Source organism: Lissotriton helveticus, chromosome 4_1 (assembly GCF_964261635.1).
Source record: "Lissotriton helveticus chromosome 4_1, aLisHel1.1, whole genome shotgun sequence".
NCBI classification, from domain to species: domain Eukaryota; kingdom Metazoa; phylum Chordata; class Amphibia; order Caudata; family Salamandridae; genus Lissotriton; species Lissotriton helveticus.
This window is the reverse complement of record NC_136063.1, coordinates 71478850-71491535: the sequence shown is the minus strand read 5'-3', so window position 1 is coordinate 71491535 and position 12686 is coordinate 71478850. Positions and strand designations below refer to the sequence as shown.

Here is a 12686-nt window from a genome sequence, read left to right as displayed (position 1 = left end):
AGCAGCTGCTACAAGAGGAGATACTGAAACTCTGGCCTAACCACAAATACTCTGGTACGATTGCAGCCAGTGTTCATGTGTCCCCACAGTCCCGCAACCCTTGCAGGGAGGCAGCAGCTATAAGAGGACATGCTGAAACTCTGACCTAACCATAACTACTCTGGCACAATTGCTGCCAGTGTTCCTGTGCCCCCACAGTCTCGCTATCCTTGCAGAGAGGCAGCTGCTACAAGAGGAGATACTGAAACTCTGACCTAACCATAACTACGCTGGCGCGATTGCTATCAGTGTGCCTGTGTCCCCACAGTCTCGCCGCCTTTACCATAATTACACTGCCGCGATTGTTGCCAGTGTGCCTGTGTCCCGACAGCATCGCTGTCCTTGCAGGGAAGCAGCAGCTGCAAGAGGAGATGCTGAAACTCTGACCTAACCATAACTACGCTAGCGCTACTGCTGCCAGTGAGCCTGAGTCCCCACAGTCTCGCATACTTGCAGGGAGGCAGCAGCTATAAGAGGAGATGCTGAAACTCTGACCTAACCATAACTACACTGGCACTAGTGCTGCCAGTGTTCCTGTGTCTCCACATCCTCACCATCCTTTCAGGGAGGCAGCAGCTATGAGAGAAGATGCTAAAACTGTGATCTAAACATAACTACACTGGCACAATTGCTGCATGTGTTCCTGTGTCCCCACAGTCTCGTCGTTCTTGCACGGAGGCAACAGCTATAAGAGAAGATGCTTAAACTCTGACTTAACCATAACTACACTGGTGCGATTGTTGCCAGTGTTCCTTTGTCCCCACAGTCTCGCTTACCTTGCAGGGTGGAAGCTGCTAGAAGAGGAGATACTGAAACTCTGACCTAACTGTAACTAAGCTGGCACAACTGCTGCCAGTGAGCCTGTGTCCCCACAGTCTCACCATACTTGCAGGGAGGCAGCAGCTATAAGAGGAGATACTTAAACTTTGACTTAACCATAACCATACTGGCGGGATTGCTGCTATTGTGCCTGTGTCCCTATAGATCGCCGTACTTGCAGGGAGGTAACAGCTATAAGAGGAGATGATTAAACTGTGACCTAACCATAGCTACACTGGCGTGGTTGCTGCCAGTGTTCTTTTGTCCCAATACTCATGTTGTCCCGGCACAGAGGCAGCAGCTATAAGAAGAGATGTTGAAACTCTGACCTAACGATAACTACGCTGGCGCGATTGGCGCCAGTGTTCCTGTGTCCCCATAGTCTCACCATCCTTGCAGGGATGCAGCAGCTATAAGAGGAAATGCTCAAACTCTGACCTAACCATAACTACACTGGCACGATTGCTGCCAGTGTTCCTGTGTCCCAATAGTATCACCGTCCTTCCATGGAGGCAACAGCTATAAGAGGAGATACTGAAACTCTGAACCTAACCATAACTACACCAGCGCTACTGCTGCCAGTGAGCCTGTGTCCCCACAGTCTCGCCATCCTTGCAGGGAGGCAGCAGCTATAAGAGGAGATGCTGAAACTGTGACCTAACCATAACGACACTGGCGCTACTGCTGCCAGTGTTCCTGTGTCTCCACAGTCTAGCCATCCTTGCAGGGAGGCAGCAACTATAAGAGGAGATGCTGAAACTGTGACCTAACCCTAACTACACTGGCACGATTGCTGCCAGTGTTCCTGTGTCCCAATAGTCTCACCGTCCTTGCATGGAGGCAACAGCTATAAGAGGAGATGCTTAAACTCTGACCTAACCATAACTACTCTGGCACAATTGCTGCCAGTGTTCCTGTGTCCCCACAGTCGCGCCATACTTGCAGGGAGGCAGCAGCTATAAGAGGAGATGCTGAAACTGTGACCAAACCATAGCTACACTGGCACGATTGCTGCCAGTGTTCCTGTGTCCCCACAGTCTTGCTATCCTTGCTGGGAGGCAGCAGCTATAAGAGGAGATGCTTAAACTCTGACCTAACCATAACTACACAGACACGATTGCTGCCAGTGTTTCTGTGTCCCAGCAGTCTCGCCGTCCTTGCATGGAGGCAGCAACTACAAGAGGAGATGCTTGCTCTTATGTGCTTCTCTGCCTGTCTTTGCAGTTCCTGGGCTTGCACAGCCACTCCGGAGAAGAAGCCCACCACGACCATGGTGCCGAGGACAAGTCCTACACATGGAAGTTGTTGGTTGTGCTCGGTGGGATCTATGCCTTCTTCTGGATGGAGAAGATGTTTGACATCTGTCTGTACCGTGACAGTGAGGTCAGTGAATCATGAGTGGGACTGGGGGTCTTTGCTATGATGTGGGAGTATGTGTTATCCATGCAACTTGTGTTAGTGAAACAAGATCTCTGGGTGCTAAGGTATGGAGTCAGAGTCCTTGGCTTGCCTATTATAAAGGAAAAAAAGCTTTACCACACAGTCGGAACAATGCAGTGCCTTTACAACGTGGGTACTAAAATGAATTGAGTCGTTGCCATGTGTTCCTTTAGCACGCAAGTCGTTACAACGACTTGCTTTAGGGAGCGTGTAGTTGGACTTGTGTTGGATTTTAAGTACAACACCTTCCCTACTGTTACACAGACGTTGGAGTAGTAAATTATACTATTCCAAAGTCCAGCGCTTCCCTAAGGCAAGTCTTTGTAATAATTTGTGTGCTAAAGGAACACCTGGTAATGAGACGTTCATTGTATTGCCCACGTTGTAAAGCCAGCCGTGGTAAAGGCATACATGGTTCCATCATACAACCGTTGCACAGGCTAAGGTTGGCCAATATTTTGAAGAATGGTTTGTGGCTTCTTAGCAGAAAGAGGGAGGTGTGTGTCACCAATGTGCTGTGTAAGGTAGCAAACTATTTCAAAAAGAGAAAGGAACACATGGAAATAGATTGTGGGTACAACATACTTAACTAGTATCTGTCACCATCCGAGTGACTTCTCAAAGCAGCCCTTGGAAAGTTTCCTAGCAGTGCCTTAACACATACCGAATGCCACCAAGTACTCACCATGATTCTGTGGCAGCACCAGGTCATATAAGTAGAACCAAGGGCTCGCCATGATTCTGTGGCAGCGCCAGGGCATATAAGTGTCACTAAGTACCCCACATGAATCTGTGGCAGCGCCAGGGCACATAAGTGCCACCAAGTACCCCCCATGATTCTGCAGCAGCGCCAGGGCATAGAAGTACCACCAAGTGCTCCCCATGATTCGGTGGCAGTACCACAGCATATAAGTGCCACCAAGTACTCCCCATGATTCTGTGGCAGTGGCAGGGCATTTAAGTGTCACCAAGTACTCACAGTGATTCTGTTGCAGCAGCACCAGGGCTTATAGGTGCCCCGGGTACCCCCCATCATTCCCTGGCAACAGCAGGGCATATAAGTGCCACCAAGGGCTCTCCATTATTCTGCAGCAGCACCAGGGCATATAAGTAGCACCAAGGGCTCACCATGATTCTGTGGCAGCGCCAGGGCATATAAGTGTCACTAAGTACCCTACATGATTCTGTGGCAGCGCCAGGGCACATAAGTGCCACCAAGTACCCCCCATGATTCTGCAGCAGCGCCAGGGCATATAAGTGCCACCAAGTGCTCCCCATGATACAGTAGCAGTGCCAGGGCATTTAAGTGCCCCCAAGTAGTCCCCATGATTCTGTGGCAGTACCACAGCATATAAGTGTCACCAAGTACCACCCATTATTCTGTGGCAGTGCCAGGGCATTTAAGTGTCACCAAGTACTCACAGTGATTCTGTCGCAGCAGCACCAGGGCTTATAAGTACCCCACATGATTCTGTTGCAAAACCAGGGCATATAAGTGCCATCAATGGCTCCCCATTATTCTGCAGCAGCACCAGGGCATATAAGTGCCACCAAGTGCTCCCCATGATTCTGTGGCACCACCAGGGCATATAAGTGCCACCAAGTGCTCCCCATGATTCTGTGGCAGAACCAGGGCATATAAGTGCCACCAAGTACCACCCATGATTCTGTGGCAGCACCAGGGCATATAAGTGCCACCAAGTACTCACCATGATTCTGTGGCAGAACCAGGGCATATAAGTGCCACCAAGTACCACCCATGATTTTGTGGCAGCACCAGGGCATATAAGTGCCACCAAGTACCACCCATGATTCTGTGGCAGCACCAGGGCATATAAGTGCCACCAAGTGCTCCCCATGATTCTGTGGCACCACCAGGGCATATCAGTGCCACCAAGTACTCACAGTGATCCTGTAGCAGCAGCTCCAGGGCTTATAAGTGCCCGGGTACCCCCCATGATTGTGTAGCAGCGCCAGGGCATATAAGTGCCACCAAGTACTCACCGTGATTCTGTGGCAGCAAATGGGCATATAAGTGCCACCAAGGGCTCCCCATTATTCTGCAGCAGCACCAGGGCATATAAGTAGCACCAAAGGCTCACCATGATTATGTGGCAGCGCCAGGGCATATAAGTGTCACTAAGTACCCTACATGATTCTGTGGCAGCGCCAGGGCACATAAGTGCCACCAAGTACCCCCCATGATTCTGCAGCAGCGCCAGGGCATATAAGTGCCACCAAGTGCTCCCCATGATTCTGTGGCAGTACCACAGCATATAAGTGCCACCAAGTACCACCCATGATTCTGTGGCAGTGCCAGGGCATTTAAGTGTCACCAAGTACTCATAGTGATTCTGTCGCAGCAGCACCAGGGCTTATAAGTACCCCACATGATTCCGTTGCAAAACCAGGGCATATAAGTGCCATCAATGGCTCCCCATTATTCTGCAGCAGCACCAGGGCATATAAGTGCCACCAAGTGCTCCCCATGATTCTGTGGCACCACCAGGGCATATAAGTGCCACCAAGTGCTCCCCATGATTCTGTGGCAGAACCAGGGCATATAAGTGCCACCAAGTACCACCCATGATTCTGTGGCAGCACCAGGGCATATAAGTGCCACCAAGTGCTCCCCATGATTCTGTGGCAGAACCAGGGCATATAAGTGCCACCAAGTACCACCCATGATTCTGTGGCAGCACCAGGGCATATAAGTGCCACCAAGTACTCACCATGATTCTGTGGCAGAACCAGGGCATATAAGTGCCACCAAGTACCACCCATGATTTTGTGGCAGCACCAGGGCATATAAGTGCCACCAAGTACCACCCATGATTCTGTGGCAGCACCAGGGCATATAAGTGCCACCAAGTGCTCCCCATGATTCTGTGGCACCACCAGGGCATATCAGTGCCACCAAGTACTCACAGTGATCCTGTAGCAGCAGCTCCAGGGCTTATAAGTGCCCCGGGTACCCCCATGATTGTGTAGCAGCGCCAGGGCATATAAGTGCCACCAAGTACTCACCGTGATTCTGTGGCAGCAAATGGGCATATAAGTGCCACTAAGGGCTCCCCATGATTCTGTGGCAGCGCCAGGGATTATAAGTGCCACCAAGTACTCACCATGATTCTGTGGCAGATACAGGGCATAGAAGTGCCACCAAGCACTCACCATGAATCTGTGGCAGCACCAGGGTATATAATGGCAGTGTCCAGAAGCAACCTCTCTGTAGCATATATCAGCTTCCAGACACACTAACTAGCCCAGGCAGTGACTAGGCACATTGCATGGGGCCCTGCTATATGCTGGTGCTCACGCACGATGAGCTGCCCCTGGCATTTGATGGGAGGACTCAGGGTAAATATAACTTCCCTCTAGCTGGCAGGTCAGCATGCAGACACTAACTAGAACTGGTATATCAAAGCTGCATCCACTCACAGTGCACCAGGCCCTGAGGGTTAATGCCAAAACCTTGAAACATCAGGTTTAAATGTTGTGATTAAAATAGCCTTCTATCTGCTATAGTTCAAACTATGCATACATCTTATTTCTTTCACTCATATGGCGGATTCTCTCAAGAAGGTCAGTCATATCACTCCCGGCCTTGTGATTTCATTACCTGTAATGTTCTCACAGATCAAACGTCTTGGGTGGATGACATGGCTTGTGCTGGTAAAGAAAGCTTCTTGCTCCCACACACAGGACCTTCTGCAGCCATTTTGGATTCCAGGTGAAATAACTGTTGACTTCTTTTCCAGGATGAGGATGGAGAAGGCGGGGGTCACAGTCATGACCATGGGGTGTCTCTGCAGGCCTACCAGGAGGAGAGGAAGAAGAAGAAGCAGCAGCAGTCCACCTCACAGGCAGACCTGGTGAGTATACACTGCCCTGTCACCTCAGACAACAGTTCCAGGCTAGAGAGGTTTGTGACTGGACCTGAGAGGTCCCTGACACCCCAGACGTGAGGCATCCCCCAGGGGGCCTTGGCAACAAAAGGCATTTGAGGTACTGGCAGAGGTGAGAGGTGCTAGAGGTATCTGTAGCTGCCGGAGGCCTTCGGGGCACAGTAGGCGTAAAGCGTGACTAAGGGGCCTTGGAAATGAAAGACTTTAAACTTGGTCACAGGGAAGAGGATGAGGGCTCTGAGATAGCCCTAGGTTCATGGGACCAATGGAGAAAGCTGGAGATTTGATATGTAGAGAAGTAAGCTGTATAGGACATGTTTTAAAATATCACTGTGGGGTAAGTGTCTAAGGCAACTAGCCAGTAGCAAGGGGCAAACCCTGTCAGGTAATTCATCATGAGAGGTCTAGTTTAGTGGTTGAGCTGCAAACCTCATCCTAAGGAGTGTATGAGTCAGCCCCAAAGATGAGCGGTACCTGAAGAAACCTTGGATAGGAAAGGCCCCTGTGGTGGACCTACAACTGGAGTGCATTTGAAAATACCCCTGCATGTGAAGCTTCATAGAGTGCTTAGAGGCAAGGAGTCTGAGAATTAGTGCTACTTATAACAGCTTTCACTCTTTGCCATGGTGTAAAATGACCACACCGTCACATGCAGGAAAGTCAGGTGGGAAGTCACAGATATAATAGGCCAAGAAAGAGCCACAGATATGACAGGTCTGTGAAGGATAAAGAGCAATGAGAAGTCCATGAGACATGCAAAACATGGGAGGCTTATAAAAATGCATAGACAGGAGATATGTACAATTGTCCTAAAATGCCCTCAAATTACCCAGACCCCTCAGAGTGACACGTGCTAACAACTTGAGATGGTCTCAGATTATAGACGCCCCTCAGAGTGGGAGGCACTAACAACTTGAGATGGTCTCAGATTATAGACGTCCCTCAGAGTGACAGGCGCTAACAACTTGAGATGGTCTCAGATTATAGACGCCCCTCAGAGTGACATGCGCTAACAACTTGAGATGGACTCAGTTTATAGACGCCCCTCAGAGTGGCAGGCGCTAACAATTTGAGATGGTCTCAGATTATAGATGCCCCTCAGAGTGGCAGGCGCTAACAACTTGAGATGGTCTCAGATTATAGACGCCCCTCAGAGTGACATGCGCTAACAACTTGAGCTGGTCTCAGATTATAGACGCCCCTCAGAGTGACATGCACTAACAACTTGAGATGGTCTCGGATTATAGACGCCCCTCAGAGTGACAGGCGCTAACAACTTGAGATGGTCTCAGATTATAGACGCCCCTCAGAGTGGCAGGCGCTAACAATTTGAAATGGTCTCAGATTATAGACGCCCCTCAGAGTGACATGCGCTGACAACTTGAGATGGTCTCGGATTATAGACGCCCCTCAGAGTGACAGGCGCTAACAATTTGCGATGGTCTCAGATTATAGACGCCCCTCAGAGTGACATGCGCTGACAACTTGAGATGGTCTCGGATTATAGACGCCCCTCAGAGTGACAGGCGCTAACAACTTGAGATGGTCTCAGATTATAGATGCCCCTCAGAGTGACATGCACTAACAACTTGAGATGGTCTCAGATTATAGATGCCCCTCAGAGTGACAGGCGCTAACAACTTGAGATGGTCTCAGATTATAGACGCCCCTCAGAGTGACAGGCGCTAACAACTTGAGATGGTCTCAGATTATAGACGCCCCTCAGAGTGGCAGGTGCTAACAACTTGAGATGGTCTCAGATTATAGACGTCCCTCAGAGTGACAGGCGCTAACAACTTGAGATGGTCTCAGATTATAGACGCCCCTCAGAGTGACATGCGCTAACAACTTGAGATGGACTCAGATTATAGATGCCCCTCAGAGTGACATGCACTAACAACTTGAGATGGTCTTTGATTATAGATGCCCCTCAGAGTGGCAGGCGCTAACAACTTGAGATGGTCTCAGATTATAGACGACCCTCAGAGTGACAGGCGCTAACAACTTGAGATGGTCTCAGATTATAGACGCCCCTCAGAGTGACAGGCGCTAACAATTTGAGATGGTCTCAGATTGTAGACGCCCCTCAGAGTGACAGGCGCTAACAACTTGAGATGGTCTCAGATTATAGACGCCCCTCAGAGTGACAGGCGCTAACAACTTGAGATGGTCTCAGATTATAGACGCCCCTCAGAGTGACATGTGCTAACAACTTGAGATGGTCTCAGATTATAGACGCCCCTCAGAGTGACAGGCGCTAACAACTTGAGATGGTCCCAGATTATAGACGCCCCTCAGAGTGACAGGCGCTAACAATTTGAGATGGTCTCAGATTATAGACGCCCCTCAGAGTGACAGGCGCTAACAACTTGAGATGGTCTCAGATTATAGACGCCCCTCAGAGTGGCAGGCGCTAACAATTTGAAATGGTCTCAGATTATAGACGCCCCTCAGAGTGACAGGCGCTAACAACTTGAGATGGTCTCAGATTATAGACGCCCCTCAGAGTGGCAGGCGCTAACAATTTGAAATGGTCCCAGATTATAGACGCCCCTCAGACTGACATGCGCTGACAACTTGAGATGGTCTCGGATTATAGACGCCCCTCAGAGTGACAGGCGCTAACAATTTGCGATGGTCTCAGATTATAGCCGCCCCTCAGAGTGACATGCGCTGACAACTTGAGATGGTCTCGGATTATAGACGCCCCTCAGAGTGACATGCGCTGACAATTTGAGATGGTCTCGGATTATAGACGCCCCTCAGAGTGCCAGGCGCTAACAACTTGACATGGTCTCAGATTATAGACGCCCCTCAGAGTGACAGGCGCTAACAACTTGAGATGGTCTCAGATTGTAGACGCCCCTCAGAGTGACAGGCGCTAACAATTTGAGATGATCTCAGATTATAGACGCCCCTCAGAGTGACAGGCGCTAACAACTTGAGATGGTCTCAGATTATAGACGCCCCTCAGAGTGACAGGCGCTAACAACTTGAGATGGTCTCAGATTATAGACACCCCTCAGAGTGACATGCGCTAACAACTTGAGATGGTCTCAGATTATAGACGCCCCTCAGAGTGGCAGGCGCTAACAATTTGAAATGGTCTCAGAATATAGACGCCCCTCAGAGTGACATGCGCTGACAACTTGAGATGGTCTCGGATTATAGACGCCCCTCAGAGTGACAGGCGCTAACAATCTGAGATGGTCTCAGAATATAGACGCCCCTCAGAGTGACAGGCGCTAACAATTTGAAATGGTCTCAGATTATAGACGCCCCTCAGAGTGACATGCGCTAACAATCTGAGATGGTCTCAGAATATAGACGCCCCTCAGAGTGACATGCGCCAACAACTTGAGATGGTCTCGGATTATAGACGCCCCTCAGAGTGGCAGGCGCTAACAATTTGAAATGGTCTCAGATTATAGACGCCCCTCAGAGTGACATGCGCTGACAACTTGAGATGGTCTCGGATTATAGACGCCCCTCAGAGTGACAGGCGCTAACAATTTGAGATGGTCTCAGATTATAGACGTCCCTCAGAGTGACAGGCGCTAACAATTTGAGATGGTCTCAGATTATAGACGCCCCTCAGAGTGACAGGCGCTAACAATTTGAGATGGTCTCAGATTATAGACGCCCCTCAGAGTGGCAGGCGCTAACAATTTGAGATGGTCTCAGATTATAGACGTCCCTCAGAGTGACAGGCGCTAACAACTTGAGATGGTCTCAGATTATAGACGCCCCTCAGAGTGGCAGGCGCTAACAATTTGAGATGGTCTCAGATTATAGACGTCCCTCAGAGTGACATGTGCATGGAACTGGATATGGTCTCAGATTACATTGGTCCATAAGAATAAACTACATAAGGAACAGGAATATCAGATTACATACAGAGGCCGCTGAGAGTGAGATTTAATAGTAACCTGAGGCAGTCTCACATTAATGAGGCCCTTGATAGTGAGATGCAGAAGAACTGAGAAAGTCTCATATTACAGATGCCCCCTACAGTGAGATGTACGATGGATTTAAGATGGGCTCACATTACAGAGGTCCCCGAGAGTGAGATGTGTGAGGAGACTGACACATCTTAGATTACTCAGCTACTGAGAGTCAGATATACAAGGAAATAAAGTTGGTCTCAGATTACTCAACTACTGGAAAGGAGATCGGAGAGTAATCTGAAATGACCTGTCATTGTAGAAGACCCTTAGACAGTTATTGGGAAGGTAGGCTTCTGGTTATAAATTGATGAGCGAATGAATAGATGGAATTCTCCCAATGGGCAGAAGATAACTGCTCTTATTCTTTCTGCAGGTCAACACAGATGATGCAGAGAACCCAAAACCAACAAGGACCAAGCGCAGCCGAGGTAGGTGTTTTCACATCCCAAGTACAGCTCAGTCATACATTCAGGCAGTAATACTCTTAACTATTCAACAACAAGCAAAACTTCACTATTGCTGTACACAATTCAGAGTACCACTATTATTGAAGAACACTATCCAGAGTGTATCTACTATTGCTGAACGTAAGCCAGAGTAGTTCAGCTATTGCTCAACCCAAGTCAAACTGTCTCAACTAACACTAAACACAAGCCAGAATATTTTTACTACTGCAGGACACAGGCCTAAGTATCTCTACTACAGCAGAGCGCAGGGCAGAGAATCTCAACTAGAGTTGAACACAAGCTAGAGCATGGGTACTCACAAACATTTTCCAGGGGTCCCAAACTTTGGTCTTTGGTGTGATTGAGGGTCACACTGATGCCAGTGTGGGAGGGGAATTTAAAGTGGGTGTTGGGAAAGCAAAGTGTGTATATCTAATGGTTGAACTCAATTGCACAATGTGAAACCAGAAAACCGGGGATGAATCCAGGCTTCTCCACTTGACCAAACTCTGTGACCCTGGGCAATTGTTTTATTTCAATTTCCCTCCTTTTTCTTCATTATCACATATAAGAGGAACTCGAAATACCAGACTTCAGAACTTGTGCTGGACAAAACAATCTCCTGTGCTTACATCTAATTACTAGTAGCATTGTTGTTGTGAGCGGGGGGAGCATGAACCTTTCTAAATACATGTTTGAAAACCATCACTTGAAAAATATATTTCTGAACCCACTGCTTTAATTTGATTTACTAAGGTGAAATAGTTCTACAGGTCAACGAAATACACTTTAAGAATTTCAAAAAGATTATTGTATTTTTACATGTTTGATGTCATTAAAAATAACGGTGTTTCTAAAGTTAAGGGCCTAGTTACTTCCTTTTAATTAACTGCAATTAACCTTTAAATAAGTGCTTGCTGTATATTTAATTTTTTTAATGTTAGTGCTGAGTCAAGCAAGCAACAGCCCAGTGCTCCTGCTGCTCAGGGACCGCATGTAAAGGTCAGGTGGGCTGCATGCAACACCTGGACCGTAATTTGAGTATCACTGAGCTACAGTATCTGTGCTACTGCTGACCACAAGCCACAGTATCTCAACGTGATGACCACAGGCCAGAGTATCTATAGCATAACAGAACATAGAGCAGAGTACATCAACTGGCGCCGACCACAACCTAAAGTATCTCTACTACTACTAACCACAATCCAGAGTATCTCAACTGCAGCAGAGCACAGGGCCGAGAATCTCAACTAGTACCGACCTCAAGCCAGAGTATCTCTACTATAGCAGGACACAGGGCAGAGTATTTCAACCAGTGCTGACCACAAGCCAGAGTATCTCTACTACAGTAAAACACAGGCCAAATTATATCAACTAGTGCCAACCACAAGACAGAGTATCTCTACTATAGCATAGCAAGGACAGAGTAGCTCAACTCTTTGCCGACCACAAACCAGAGTATTTCTACTATAGCAGAACATAGGGCAGAGTATCTCAACTAATCCCAAACACAAACCAGAGTATCTCGGCTATAGCAGAACATAGGACAGAGTACACCAACTAGTGTTGACAACAAGCTTGAGTATCTATACTATTGCAGGACATAGGTCAGAGTATCTCAACTAGTGCTGACCGCAAGCCAGAGAATCTCTATTAAAACACAACACAGGGCAGTGTATCTCAACAAGTGGTGACCATAAGCTAGAGCATCTCTACTATAGTAGACCGCAAGCCAGAAAATTTCAATGTGTGCTGACAACAAGCTAGAGAATTTTTACTGTAGGAGAAAACAAGCTAAGGTATCTCAACTAGTGCTGACCGCAAGCCAGGGCAAATCTACTATTTCTATACATACGCCAGAGTATTTCAGCTATGGCTCATCACTAACCAAAGTATGCACACTATTACTAAATACAAACCAGAATATTTCTACTACTGCAGGACACATGCCAGAGCATCTCAATTACTGCTGACGCCAAGCTAGAGTATGATAATTACTGCTGACCAAGAGCCAGAGTATCTCTACTATAACAGAGCAGAGTAGAGCATTTCATCTAGTGCTGACCACAGGCTAGAGTATCTCTACT

At 48.1% G+C, this 12686-nt stretch overlaps 1 protein-coding gene across 1 annotated transcript in view; it reads left to right on the top strand.

The window, feature by feature from the left end:
• The window catches only part of SLC39A4 (solute carrier family 39 member 4), an 89931-nt gene that overhangs the window by 63398 nt on the left and 13847 nt on the right, over window positions 1-12686 (top strand). Inside the window, exons 7-9 of the mRNA XM_078686444.1 lie at window positions 2083-2241; window positions 6060-6173; window positions 10527-10581. Coding sequence (XP_078542570.1) covers window positions 2083-2241; window positions 6060-6173; window positions 10527-10581 — 328 coding nt within the window. The remainder of the gene's footprint in view (window positions 1-2082; window positions 2242-6059; window positions 6174-10526; window positions 10582-12686) is intronic.